This window comes from Cetorhinus maximus, chromosome 16, assembly GCF_964194155.1.
Source record: "Cetorhinus maximus chromosome 16, sCetMax3.hap1.1, whole genome shotgun sequence".
NCBI lineage: Eukaryota > Metazoa > Chordata > Chondrichthyes > Lamniformes > Cetorhinidae > Cetorhinus > Cetorhinus maximus.
In genome coordinates, this window is record NC_135894.1 from 70,154,298 (window position 1) to 70,169,656 (window position 15,359).

Genomic DNA, 15,359 nt, shown 5'->3' on the forward strand with positions numbered 1-15,359 from the left:
GTATTTCTCGGGGCAGGTGCCTCACGAACGGCCTGGACTTTCTCTTCCAAAGGGTGCAGGCCCTGCACATCAACCTTGTGGCCCAAGTAAATTACCTCTCTGGCTTGAAACAGGCATTTTTCCTTCTTTAAGCGTACCCCCGCTTGGGCGAATCTTTTGAGCACCTCCTCCAGATTTGCTAAGTGCTCCTCATCGGTTAGTCCAGTGACCAAAACTTCATCCAAGTAAACGACAACATGGGGTAAACATTGAAGCAGGTTTTCCATAGCCCTCTGAAAAATAGTGCATGCAGAGGACTCCCCAAAGGGCAATCTTGTATATTAATAAAATCCACGATGCGTATTAATGGGGACAAATGCTCTAGTGTCCTTTTTCAACTTGACCTGCTGGTAAGCATGATTCATATCTAATATTGAATATGTGGTGCCCCCTGCCAACTTTGAATATAACTCCTCAATCTTAGTATTACTATCCAGTCTGGCCACTTTACTTACAGTTCGTTTGTAGTCACCGCACAAATGTACGCTTTGATCCGGCTTCAGTACAGGTATGACAGTTGCTGCCCACTCAGAAAATTGCACTGGTTGCAGGATGCCCAATTTTTCCAACCTGTTTAGTTCGGTTTCAACTTTGTCCCATAGAACATAAGGGACTGGTCTGGCTCTTATAAATCTGGGGTTTGTGTTTGGGTCCACATGGATCCTGGCCTGTAGCCCTGGAATCCTTCCTAATGTGGCGTTGAAAACAGAAGCATACTTTTGCAACAATTCCTGTCAGCCTTTCGTTGTAATTTGAAAAATTTTGGCCAATTTCAATTTAATCTTTTTGAGCCAGTTGCAGCCTATTAAACTGGGGCCCTCTCCAGCTGTCACTAACAAGGGCAACCTTTCAGATTGATCTCCTCACGTCGCCAAGACTTGACATAACCCTTTTAGTCTTATTTCTTTGCCCGTGTATGACCTCAGCATTGTGTCTGAAACTTCTAACTTCAAAGGCTGGGTTCCTTTACTCAGGTGTCTAAATGTATGCTCTCCAATCACGGACATCGATGCTCCCGTATCAACTTCCCTCTTAATGGGCTGTCCGTTGATCATTATGGTTTCTTGTATTGGCTCAGTTCTACCCACTTTGAGGTTATATAATGAATGGATGTCTGATTCTATTTCTTCTGGCTCTTCCATGAGGCATATTTCACAATTTTACCTTCTGCCTTTATACTATTGTTTTAGCCTTTCTCTGCAGTGCCGCCTGTCCTGGCCATAGCGGTGGCAGAAAAAACACTCGACTTGTTTGAGTTGTCGTTCGCTCACTGGAGGCCTGGATGTATTTCTCTTGTTCATTTGGTGGGTTTTCACTGCAGTATCGTTGTTTTTCTCTGGTCTGGAGCTAGATGGAATTTTCCGCCTTTCTGTAGAGTCCGACATTTTTGCAGCTTTTGTCGCCGGATTGTCCTGCTTGGCCAAATGGATGGCACCATTTTGTGTATCTTTTATAACTTCGGAATTTCTAACAGCACTCTCCATCGCGGTAGCTAATTCTAATGCCTCATGGAAGTCTAGACTGGGTTTGGATAGCAAACACCTTTGGATAGTATCATCTCCAATCCCGCATATCAGCCGGTCTTTCAACATATCACTAATGGATGTTCCGAATTCGCAATTCTCACCTAATGCCTTTAAAATAGCCACATAGTCAGCTATTGTCTCCTCTGGAAGCCTATTCCTTGAATTGAACTTGAAGCACTGCATCGTAGCTGAGGGCTTTGGTCTCAGGTGGGTCTGTGCAATTTTTACTAACTCGTTGAAAGTCTTTGAGTCTGGGGCTAGGTGATGTAGGTCTGCGGATCAGCCCATATGTTTTGCTCCTGAAGGAGGACAAAAGAATTGCCCTCTTCTCCTCCTACCCACAATGTCGTTAGCAGCAAAAGAGAATGCGAGGCGTTCGACATACTGAGACCAGTCATCTGAAATGGGGTCGAATGGATCGACACGCCCGATCTGCGTCATCATGATTACTGCAAGGGGACTGCACTTCCGATAGGCTTTCCAGGTAATGACGAATTTAGGTGTTTGGCTTACAGCGGAATCGCGCTCTCTCTGGGGTCTCATAATTTTCTGTCCATAGCCATTTTTCATGTATTTACCCTTTTAAATATATTGCCGCTTTAAGAGCAGTCACCGATTTTTTTAACTCTGTCTCTGCAGCTATCGGATTTTCTCTGCTGGGTTTCACGCTCTTTTTGAGCTTTGGTGGGATCCCTGCGATCGCGATTCTGCAGGGTTTTTAAAAAAATTTGAACTGCAGCACTGTTTTCTGCCCTGATTGCTGGCTATCGCCTATTTTACAAGTTAAATACAGATGCTTTTTCCAATGCATTGCTCACCCATCTTGTGGATTCCCACTCAGGGGTCTTGCAATGTTTTTGTCCTCATCACCATTTTTATGTCTTGGGTAAATGAGTTCATTGGCCAACCGATCTCGAACTGCACGCCATCCTATGTACTCATCAATTGCTGCTTACAATCAATAACAAGGAGAGACTGATGTAAGAATAGACAGTGCTGGCTTATTGAGAAATAGGGCAGAGCACCAGATCATACATGCTCACTCAGAAACCTCCAGAGCTAGACTTACAGTTCCCAGTTGCTCTTGCTGTACAGTGATTCCGTCAGTGCTGTCACATGATCAGTACACTTGCATTCTCTTAAAGGGACAGGGTACCTTACTTTACCACAAGAAAATATTAAGAATTGTATGCCCATAAAATCGTTTGCTTAAGGGCAGTTGTCAAGGGATTTCACGAAAGGCAACACGTAATGTTAAAGTAAGGGACTCTGCAACAGTGTGGTCCAAAAAAAACCTGCATATTTTGCATGTTTGGTTATTGGTCATAGAAGTCTGGCACAATGGCCAGGACAATCTTCTGTTGAAACACCAAGGGTTAGTGAAAAAGAATTGCTCCAAGATTAGCAGAAAGATGGTTGAAAGCTGCAAAGATCCAAGGTTGTAAAAGATCATGGGCAGAATTTTACAGTTCTCTGCCAGCAGGCTTGCAGGTGAGAGGAGGCGTGGATCCATATAATTCCATGGGTGCCCTACCCGCTCACCCCAACCTTGCAGCGATTTTACAGGGAGTGCGGGTGAGGCTTACAGTGGCCTGCCTGCCTGCCCTTGCCGCAATTGTTGCCAATTAATGGTCACTTAAAAGCCAGTTCCCATCTGGCCACAATTTTTAGACTGGTGGGAGGAGGTCAGGGACGAGGGGTGGGGTGGGAAGGGTCTCCGGTGGGAAGGGGGTGTGCCTCCCTCACAGATTCTGCTCCCCCCCACCTCAAGGTGTGCCCCTAGCCTTTGCAATGCAGTTCCCACCCCTCCAACACCCCCATCCCCTCCAGACCACCTCTCCTGGCCCCGCCAAGGGTCCCCCATACTTACCTGCATTCTTTGCACCCGGCACTTTGGTCACTGGGACTTAGTGCAGTCCCAGCAGTGGCACCCATTCCTGGTGGTGCTGGTGGGGGCTAGAGAGCATCCAGCCAATCAGATTCGAGCTCCACAGAGCGTTAACTGGCCACGGAGCAGCTGTTAGGAGCGGGTTGGGGCGGGGGGGAGGGGCGGGGGGGCGGTGTGGTGCATTCCCCGCCAACTTCTTCCAACCACACCATCTGAAAAATTCTGCCTCATGTAGGGAAGAGGTAGGAGAGGGTTTGGGGAGAATGCTAAATTCTTCAATATATTAAACATGGCCATTGAGACGTCTTTAGGTTGTAGGATTGGTAATTTGATTTCAAGAAATGGGACAGTAATTTTAATATGATAATGAGGCTGCATTCTCAGGTTTTAGCAGCTATTTGAATTTAATGGCTATGAGCTAGATGTACCAGAGCTCGGGAAACCTGGCAACTAAAGGGAGATAAGCAATGTCAGATCTAGCAGGTAAGTTCTTTTTCTAGCACTTCCTGTGGGCCTAATTTGTACCAAACTGGCAGGTTTCCCACCCAGTTATGCCAAAAACAGACAGCCTACCCACTTTCACAGTGGTGTTTCCTGGAGGCCACCTGAGGCCTATTTAAAGGTGAATGCACCTCATCAACTTAGAATCATCGAACTGTTACAGCACACAAGGAGCCATTTGGCTGGTCATGTCCATGCCAGTAGAAGCAATTCAGCAAACTTCCTTTTCCCTGTAACCCTGCAAATTCCTTCTCCTCAGTTAATTATTAAATTCTGTTTTGAACGCCATGATGGAATCTGCCTAGACACTCCCTCAGCCAGTGTATTCCAGATCCTAACCAACTAACTAAGTCTGTGTAAAATAGTTTTTCCTCATCTCACCTTTGCTTCTTTTGCCATTCACTTTAAATCATTGTCCTTTGATTCTTGACCCTTCTACCAATGGGAACAGTTTCTTCCTCTATATTCTGACCTCATGATTTTAACATCTCTATCAAATCTCCTCTCAACCTTCTCTTCTCTAAGGAGAACAACTCCAACTTCTCCAATTTATCCTTGTAACTGAAGTCCCTCAACCCTGGAACCATTTTTGTAAATTTTTCTGCACTCGGTCTAATATTTTACCTCGTTCCTAACATATCTGTGCAGAATTGGACACAATACTTCAGTTGAGGCTGAATTCGTCTTTATAGAGGTTCACCATAACTTTCTTGCTTTTGTACTCAATGCCTTACTAACCATCTTCTCAAACTGCCCTGTACATACACTTCCAGGTCCCTCTGCTCCTGCATCTCCTTTAAAATTGTATCCTTTATTTTATATGGCCTTTTCTCATTCTTTCTACAAAAATGTATCACTTTACATTTCTCTGGATTAAATTTAATCTGCCATGTGTCCGCCCATTCCACCAACCTGTCTATGTCCTCTTGAAGTCTGGCATTATCCTCGTCACAGTTCATAATACCTCCAAGTTTTGAGTCATTCATAAACTTTGAAATTGTGCCCTGCACACCCAAGTCTAGGTCATTAGTATAGTTCAGGAAATACAGTGGTCCTCATACTGACACCTGGGGAACCCCACTGTATACTTTCCTCCAGTCCAAAAAACAACAGTTCGCCACTCCTCTCCGTCTCCTGCCATTCGGGCAACTTTGTATTCATGCTGTCACGTCTCTTTTATTCCATGGGCTTCAACTTTGCTGACAAGCCTGTTATGTGGCATATTGTCCAACACTTTTTGGAAATTGACGTATACACCATCAACCGCATTACCCTTATCTTCCCTCTCTGTTGCCTCATCAAAAAACTCAATCAAGTTAGTTAAACATAATTTGCCCTTAACAAATCCAAATTAGCATTCCTTAATTAACCCACATTTGTCCAGGAGACTTTTAATTTTGTCCTGGATCAGCATTGCTAAAAGCTTTTCCAGTACCGCAGTTAAACTGTCTGGCTTGTAGTTGATGGTTTGCAGCCTTTTCTCAACAAGCCTGTAACATTTGCAAATCTCCAGTCCCCTGGCACCACCCCTGTATCTAAGGCGGATTGAATGATGATGACCAGTGCCTTCACAATTTCCATCATTATTTCCCTCAGTATACTAATAAAGAACTGAAACTTCAAAATGAGTTGAAAGACTGTTGTTAAATTCTACTGCTGTAGAAGGGGTTAGAGCAATGAGCGATATTCTTTTTCCTACAAATGGGAAGAAGATTGCAAAGACCAACATACAGCAGATTTGGGGAGAGATGACTGATCCATACAAAATGCCAAATGCCTCTGTTGGTGCATTAAAGGATAGTGTCTGTGACTGCATCCACAGAAGGATTGTGTTTCTCTGTGGCTTAGCTGCTGAGAAGGACCTAGAGGAAAGAGAAAGGGGACAAGAGTTAGCATGGCACTAATGGTTGCACAGTAGCAGACGACATGCCTCAAAATGTAGCTTGCAGTTGTCGTGAGGTACATGAAGGGGTTGTTAGGGAAGGAAACAGTTAAAGGAGTCCAATTGCTAATTATTAGTTAACAACCTAAGTACCCATCTGGTTGTATAAAAGGGATAACAGGTGCGACAAGTTGGTTGGTAGAGTTTCATGCACTAAAAATAAAACTCTGTTTGAAGAAGCCAGTCTCAGTCTTTATTGCCAAACAGCTACTGGACCTTAACTGGGGTAGAAATAATGGGCAGACATGGTGCTCAAATAAACCACTAGCCTTAATCTCCAATTTTCATTGTTCTTGAAGGGTCACTGATTTCCAATGTTCCAACTTGATTGCAGTTATGGTGATGGATGTTCCTTCCCTACTCTTAGTTCTGACCTTTATATTTCATGCCATTTTCTCCTTCAAAAACAAGAGGATGAACGTGATAGGCTATTGAAAGGAAAATGCATGTATAGAGTGTCTGCATATAGTGAATATGCTGGGAAATAGAGAAGGACAGGATGTAAGCAGGATAAGGAGCTGTTCAATGGATAGCAAGGGCTGGACAAAGGTAAGAAAGGTGTCACAAGTGCAGTTCCAGGTTCTAAAGTTGCTACCATGTAAGAGCGGGATGCTGTTAGTAACTGCTATGAAAGCATCAAGCAGGAGGTGAGTGTGCTTTTGGAATGAGAATGAGAAGTAGGCCAGGTGTTCCTCTATGTGCCAAAGCTGCGGCGTTTGCCACTGACTGCCCAAAAACATCCATATCTTTTTTTAATTTTTCCATGGGATGTGGACATTGCTGGCCAGGCCAGCATTTATCATCCATCCCTACTGCCTTTGAGAAGATGGTGGTGAGCCACCTTCTTGAACTACTGGAGTCCATTTGGTGCAGGTACACCCTCAGTGATGTTAAGGAAGGGGTTCAAGGATTTTGGCCCAGCGACAGTGAAGGAACAACAATATATTTCCAAATCAGGATGGTGAGTGGCTTGGAGGGGAACCTGCAGGTGGTAATGTTCCCATGCATCTGCTGCTCTTATCTTAGGGCACGGGTTTGGAAGGTGCTGTCGAGGTCAGTTGCTCCAGTGCATCCTGTAGATGGTGCCACTGTGTGTCAATGCTGGAAAGAGTGAATATTTAAGTTGGTGGTTGGGGTGCCTATCAAATGGACTGTTTTGGCCTGGAAGGTGTCGAGCTTCTTGAATTTTGTTGGAGCCACATTCATTTAGGCAAGTGGGGAGCATTCCATCACATTCCTGACTTGTGCCTTGTAGGTAGTGGATAAGCTTTGGGGAGTGAGGGGATGAGTTACTCACCTCAGAATCCCCAGCCTCTGACCTGCCCTTGGCATCACAGTATTTATGTGGCTGATCCAGTTCAGTTTCTGGTCAATAGTAACTCCCAGAATGCTGAAAGTGGAGTGTTCAGCAATGGCAATGCCTTTGAATGTCTAGGGGAGATGGTTAGATTCTCTTTTGCTTGAGATTGTGGTGATCTGGCATTTGTGTGGCAAAAATGTTACTTCCCACTTCTCTGCCCAAGCCTGAACATTGTCCAGATCTTGCTGCACATTGGCATGGACTGCTTCAATATCTGAGGAGTTGCAAATGGTACTGACCAACGATACATCAGTGATCATCCCCACTTCTGACCTCATGATGGAAGGAAGGTCAGGTCCTTACGTTGTCCATAGGCTGTGCGAAAACTTCCTCTTCTTCCTGCAGCAGGGCATCATGTCAAGACAAGCAGTGAGGGCTTCCAGAGTGGAGTATTGCTGGTGAATTCACACCCACTTTTGACATCATGAACTGAAGATATGCCATCTGAGCCATTAGCTCAGTGACTTTTGAGATTTTTTCAATAGTTTTTAATTTTCAAACAGATATTACGCTTCTCAAAACTTTTAAAAACTGTTTGAAAAGTGTTAAAAGTTTTATGGAGGTTTGTCCCTTGGATATTAATGTGACCTGGCAACCCCACCTTCTCTCCCCCACACATCCCTGGTTCCCCTCTCAACCCCTGCCTCCCCCAGCACCCTTGGAAACCCCTGCTACTTTCCATGTCCACACCCCTGGCTTTTCTACCCCTATCCCTGGCAGCCCTAGCTCCTCCCATTCTTCTCCCAGGCTCACCCCAGCTCCTGTCCCATCCCCCATGTTGGCCCCACTGGCTTCTCCCCAACTCCCTGAGCCCCTGCTTCCCTCAGCTCTTCAATTCTACCAATGTCAGATACAGCACTTGTTAGAGGGGAATTTCCCTCCATCAAATGCTGCTTTTGGCATCAGTGGGATTGAGGGGTTGGAGTGGCAGAAGGGGAGCAGGGGGGTCAGATCAGAGCCAGTGCAGTGGGATATGTGGAACCAGAGTCGAGGTATCGGTGGAGTAGAGGAACCAGGAGTGTGGGGTGGGAGGAGCCATGAGTGCCAGGGGAAATTATGAAAAACATTTTAATCCCAATTAACAACCAACTGTTTATTTTGTGGATGGGAACATAAGAATTTGGAGAACTGACTCATTGAGTTACACCTGTGATTATCAGCCCTAACATTTTGCATGGAGGAATTCATGGAAGTTGAGAGAAAAGTTTTCGAATTAATGGTCCCTGCCATTTTAGAAACGGTGGGACCATCAGTGTGGGCTCCCCTGGAGCCCATTCAGGTACACTGCAATTTTTGGATTTCAGCAGAAGCGAGCTTGCCAGAAGTTGTGGTGCCATTTTGTCCCTCAATAACGGCAAACTTTTCAGCACTCACCACTATTAAGGAAGGAAAATCCAGAGCATTGTGCCTTTGTGATTGATTGTGAAGGAGGTGAAGCAGGGAAAGGAATTGCTTAGACTGCTGTGGGAGCTGGGGAAAGGGCTGTTGGCAAGTGTTATGTAGACAGATGAAGAAATGAAGAGTTTACTCATACTTGTGGTTCTTCTCAATTCATTAAAGCATTTCCTGCATTGAATCCCGATCCATGGCAATGAGTTAGAGGGGTCTGCATTTGGTGAAGCAAGCAGCACAAGTGAGCAGAAGCAGGCGATGGTGGCAAGGACAGCTCAGCAGTTGGCTCATTGGAATGAAATACCATCTCCCAGCTCTGCTCAGGGGCACATATTTATTTTAAATTGATGTGGTGCCAATAGGACCACTATTGTGCCGCAGAGTGGGAGTTGTAGGAAATATCCCCTGTTCCATTATGGAACAAGCTTGAGGTAAATTTAAGAGTGGTGGTGACTCTCACACCCACTGGCAAGCGCTAGCCATCTGGAGGGTGGAGAGAAGAGTTGCATACCTGGTGAATTGTAGCCTCCTTGTATGCTGACCCTCAAACAAATCCTGAAAACATGCTCCACCAATAGATCCTTCGGGGCTGGTGGAGTCTTCTATGAGCTGTCTCCCACATAGGCCTAACTGAGGCTCCTCTGGGTGTTCAGCATGCTCCTGCTGCTGCTGGTTCTGGTCTTTTTCCTCGATCCAGGCCACAGCAGCAAGAATGACACACATCATAAGCTCAGTGCTTATTCAGGGTAAATGAAGCAAAAAAGAAACATCAGAAATAAGCAGCCTCTATGCTTAAATATCCTTAAAAATCCAAAAAAGCACAATAGCATTTGGTTCTCTATGATCTGAAAACCACTTTAATTATTGCTTCCAGTAGCATTCTGAAACCAATCCCACTAGCCTTTACACAACAGATTTGGTGCTGAGTAGCGCTTCTACTATTTAATGAAAATATTACATTGGGGTCTTAAGTACATCAAATGCACCTGATTTGTATATATTAATTTTCCCCTGGCAGGAGTCTAGGCTGCTAAAATAAAAAGTGCATGTGGCTAATATGGTGGTGATTGGGAATTGAGTGGGAATACAGCAGTAATTATTCCAAGGATATTTTAATGATGTGCCTGCTGCATCGCTGCGGGGGGAAACAGGGGGGTGGGAGAAGTGGTTAAAAAGCCCCCTTTGAAATCTCCGTATTAAAAGCAATATGGCTGGCATGTCTGTAATTGATAGCTTATTTGTGTTTTCGAGACTGAGTGATACAATTATATCTTTCTTCTCCAGAGAAAAACTCAAGAATGGCCTTTCCGTCACTGCTGAAGGAAAATACGTGGTTTTTAGCACTATTATACTTTATCGTTCATATGAGTACAGGATAAAGGAACTAGTAAACTGAAAGAAATGATTGCAACAGAACTTTCTGTTTACTACTGCGAAAAACTAGGAAATGCCTTAGGCACGGTTCATAAGATGAAAGGTATGACACTTGCTCCTGGTCCGAATACCACAAGGAATTACATGCAGTTTCTGTCTTGAACAAGTTTGTTCAGTTGGACACATACAAAATCTGACTTCGATGTTAAATTACTTTAGATGTATGGTGGGGTTGTTCTTTTAATGACTTTGTTTCTTCCATTTACTTCCTCTAGGACAATGTTAACATTGTGCAGATTAAATGAGCTCAATTCTCATTTTTTTTAAAGCTTGTCCTAATGGATATTATGTCTGCTCTACTGGTCTGTGCATCCGACAGTCTCAACGTTGCGATGGATCAGATGACTGCTTTGATGAAAGTGATGAAGTATTTTGTTGTAGGTACCTCCAAAGAATATTTTGCCTTAAAGATGCCCTGGCTTCATGATAAGGTAGTTAGAGAGCTTTAAGGGGGTTGGTGGGGGGGGTGGGGTGGGAAACCTAATAGATAGAAAATTATGCAGGCTGCAAATTACACATGCTGAATACTGTGCACGAATTTCTGCCACATATTGCTGTCATGCAAAGCTGTCCACTGCAAGCTCTAAACTGTAAAACTTAATCTAGTATGCCATTTTTTCATGAAGAAATAAAATATATGTGTTGGGAACGGTTTTGCTGCCAAAATAACAGCAAGTCTAATGGTGCTTGCTGTTATTTGTGCAGAAATGATACAGCAACTTCAGGCGAGGTACAGATACGCATTTAAATGCCAATACCCGAAGGTTGCTGACCTGGTTGTGCCATTCAACCATTAGTTTTGTGAAAATAGCATTTCACTGTCTGCTTCACCATTGAAATGCTCATGAAGTTGCTGTAAATGCAAGGGAGTTACAAACTAAACTCACCACAAGAAATAAGTCTTGTCATTCCAAGCATAACTACACTTTTAACAATGAGATAAATGTTAATTATTGTTAATCAACCTCTCTGGCATTGAAAATTAATTATTACAAGTGTGGAGCATCATTCCCTCAGATTTTAATTATTGGAGATTTAAAAATGTATCTTTGTAAATTATATTTCCTTTCTATCAGTTTTTTCTTTCCTCTCTCATCCAATCTTTCACTCTCTTTATTTCTCTTTCTATACTTGACGATATTGAATTCATCCACTCTAATTTACACTTCCTTCTCCATCCTTGTGCTGTTCATTTCACAATCTTTCAATGTGATTGCTTAAAGGAGATACAATTTCTTGCTCTGTTCTCTCAGATGCCGTTTTCCTCATTGTGAGGTTGTCAGCTTGTACTTCTGGCAACTTCGCAAAAAATTTAAAATCAAAATATCCAGGGGCAAGACTAACTAATGGCAGATGCCATTAGATACCCTTCTACATCATAATCTGAACCAATGTTAGGCTCTCATCTTGTCAATTGGAATGAGGTGAATGGGTGCAAGTTCTTTAAGTGACACATCCAGTTGAACCTATGCCATGGAAAATTACACCAAAATTTATATTCGCACAAACAAATCCTTTGTATCCATTCCTATACTAAGACATTGATGCATTAGACAGCTTTTAATACGCTCAAAATCAGGAGAATAACTATAATGAATAAGTAAAGACACTGAGCTAGAAACCCATCTGGTGCTGTTGAAATGCCAGGTAATCCCCATTACCTATGCCTTGAACCACTTTAAACTACTGCTGCTGCTACTGGTGTTCTCCATCCTGAGTCTCTTTGCTGTGCTCTACTAGCAGGCTCAGAATAGGACCAAGTTAAACAGCAATAATACAAAAAATCAGGTAGCATCTATAAAACGCATGCAACTCCGATGAAAAGGAATATTGAGCCATAGAAGCAATAGTAACATTGTCTCAACAGCAAACACTTCCCCCTTTGTTCTGTAAAAATCTGTCTTCAAAGAAGATGTTCTTAAATGTCAAGCTTCAGAAGTGACCTCTGAAAACATAATGCTCCCTCCTGTGCTGAAAATGTAGCAAAAAGTTTGAAGATAATGAGAGCAACAAGAGAAAAGCTTTCTTTCAGGCTGTGAGTGGTTTTCCTTTTTTGTTTTTTTTGTTTTCAAATAGCCATATGAGTTCTGACAAGTAAGCTCAATACAGCTTTCCTTTGTTTAAATGTCATGTTTGGCCGCAACACAAGAATAAACATTGGTTATGATATTACAGAGATCTTTTTGAGTATTGACCTGGAAATCTCTGCTCCAATCCATGTTTAAAATGAAATAGTGAAGTTTTGAGGAAATTGTTTAAAGTTTACTTCTAGCTGTAGTGAGATAAAGATAGGTCATAACACTCTTCAATTTTTTAGTATGTGCACAATAAATGTTAGGATTCCAGTCCTAACCTTTTATTTGTTTTCAATTTTGTGATATAGAGATAAGGTGCGGGGGCTAGGGGCTGGAGTGTAGAGTTACAAATAACATTATTAACATTTTCTGGGATTTTTAAAATACCTATTGAAGGTCTAACTGGTGACCCCAGTGTAGTTACTATGCCTCAATGGTTTAATGCAGTTTGACCCCTTCTATAATGTTTACATATAAAGGCTCTGAATGTCAGGCTGTGCTCCCAATAAAATATGCTAAGTGTCGCAAGAATTACACTACATGCTGTTTCCCAACGCCACCTTACCTGGAAAAAAACTGAAGTAAACTGAGCAAATTCATTGAGTGATGTACTGAGCTACACAGAGTAGAAGGTCCTAGACTGTATCCTTAATTTAGGCTGAGTTATCTGAGCAAGGGAACCATTTAAAAGGCTGCAAGATGAAATGGAGCCACCCTTTGATTTCTGTATTTTATGTCTTGGAGAAATGAGCTTGTTAGTCAACGGAACCCCAACTGCACACCTTCCTACGTTCTCATCAATGGCTGCTTGCAATCAATAAAGGGGAGAGACTGATGTAAGCATAAACAGTGATGGTTTATTGAGAAATAGGGCAGAGCACCAGATCATACGTGCTCACTCAGAAACCTCCAGAACTAGACTTACAGTTCCCAGTTACCCATGCTGTACAGTGATTCGTCAGTGCTGCCACATGATCTGTGCACTTACATTCTCTTAAAGGGACAGGGTACCTCACTTTACCACGTCCCCCTTTTTACTTAAAAGTACAGATAACTAGCTTTAGACACATTAACTATTTACACAATAACTATTTACAGGTCAAGTCTCTCAGGAGGCCTTCTTTGACAGGTTGAGTGTCGTAGCTCAACAACCTTGGCTGGTGTTTCCGAGACCTTCTTTTCAGGGGACAGTTGCCCACTAGGTTCCTCAGTGGATGATTTCACCATATTCTGGGTGCATACACGTTCACTCCTGCTGTCCCTCTCCTCCAACCTGAAACAGATAGAGGGCAACAAGCACAAAGCAATACAGCATTGAACTAAGTGCTGTGTGAGGAGAAAGAGGAAAATGAAAAAAAAAAAATTTGTTTTTCTTTCCAAGGACTGTCAATAATTTCTCTTTTTCTTCCTGCATGTCCTTTTCTTGGTTGCGCTAACCCGTATCTCTGTCTCCTCTTTAACTTTGTTGTTAGCTGGACTAGACTCAGGCGTGGGCTGAATGTGAATGAGCTCAGTATTGGGTTTTCCGACAGCTCTTCTGAAAATTAAGGGCCTTCTAGCTTTAAAACCTCAGGGATTTTACACAGCTGCTGCTTCAGCTCTTCCAATTCTTTCCTATTCTCATTAATAGTTTCCTGGAGCATCTCATATTGTTGCCCCTTCTCAGCTAATTCATTCCTTAACTCAGCCAGAGACAGGCTGAACTCTTCCTTTTCTTCTTCATGGGAAAAATTATCCCCCCGTTGGGGGGTATGTGCGGGAGTGGGCGCACCTCCGATCGCCGCCCCCAATTGGGGGTGCGTGCTGCCATTTTACGTGGGCGGGCCAATTAAGGCCCACGCACCGTGATGTCCACCAGGAAGCGCTATGCACTCCCTGTGCGGGCGGGGGGGGAGGGGTTCCCTCAGCCGGGAGTGCGCTCTTTTGCGCATGCGCGTGAAAGAGCGCATTGATCTCCCTGAGGCTAAGTGCTGCCTCAGGAATATCAGCTCCAAATTAAAATTTGCAATTCAAATGATAGAAAAATTTCCTTGACATGTCCCCTCATGTGACACTGTCACATGAGTTGGGACATGTCCATAACTTTAACTGAAACATTTATTAAAAATTTAAATGCCCTCATGAAACCTCATCCCACCCGTGGATGAGGTTTCATGCTTTTTCTGAAGCCCGCCAGGGCTCCCGGCCAGCCCGCCAACTTTAAGGTTGGCCGGGCAGGTCCATTAATGATTTTAATTAGTTTCTCAATGACCTCAATAGGCCGTTGATAGGTCGGTGGGCGCGCAGCTGACTTGGCTGTGCCCCCACCGACCTGAAAATGGAAATGATGCGGGGTGACATCGGGAGTTCTACCCAATGTCACCCCGCGTCATTTTACGTGTCGGTGAGTAGGGCCCGCTCCCGCTCGCCAACCAGAAGGTCCTGCCATATATTTTTCAGGGCACAAATGGGGTGTTGATTGAATTTTGTAGCACACGAAAGCCCTTTAATAGATTTTCCATTTCCTTTCAAAGGATGCTGACTTCAGCTTGAACTCTGTCCTGGTGTAACACCTCTACGGGCTTCTCCCGTTGGGTGTTTGCGTACTCATTTTTTCTTGCAGCAACACTTCCTGGTTTTTAATTGGGGACTTAGTGGGCCCTCAAGATTTATCTCTCTCAGCCAGTTCCTTCCGAGGAGACTCAGTCCGCTGCCTGACATTACAAATAAGAGTAATTTTGCAGACTGTTCCTCATACTGCACCTTGACTTGACATACCCCTTTCACATTTATTTCTTTGCCCATGTATGTCCTCAGCATTGTGTCCGAAACTTCTAACTTCAAAGGATGGGCTCTTTTACTCAGGTATCTAAATGTATGCTCTCCAATCACGGACATCGATGCTCCTGTATCAACTTCCATCTTAATGGGTTGTCCATTAACTGTAATGACTACTTGTATTGACTCAGTTCTACCCACTTTGAGGTTATATAATGAATGGATGTCTGATTCTATTTCTTCTGGCTCTTCCATGAGGCATATTTCACAATTTTTCCAACTGCCTTTATACTATTGTTTTAGCCTTTCTCTGCAGTGCCGCCTTATGTGGCCATAGCGGTGGCAGAAAAAGCACTCGACTTGTTTGAGTAGTTGTTCGCTCACTGGAGGTCTGCATGTATTTCTCTCATTCATTTTGTGGGTTTACACTGCAGTATTGTTGTTT

At 43.5% G+C, this 15,359-nt stretch overlaps 1 protein-coding gene across 1 annotated transcript in view; it reads left to right on the forward strand.

Moving 5' to 3' along the window:
• tmprss7 (transmembrane serine protease 7) overlaps positions 1-15,359 on the forward strand; it is a 60,104-nt gene that overhangs the window by 23,116 nt on the left and 21,629 nt on the right. Inside the window, exon 6 of the mRNA XM_078560016.1 lies at positions 10,352-10,459. Coding sequence (XP_078416142.1) covers positions 10,352-10,459 — 108 coding nt within the window. The remainder of the gene's footprint in view (positions 1-10,351; positions 10,460-15,359) is intronic.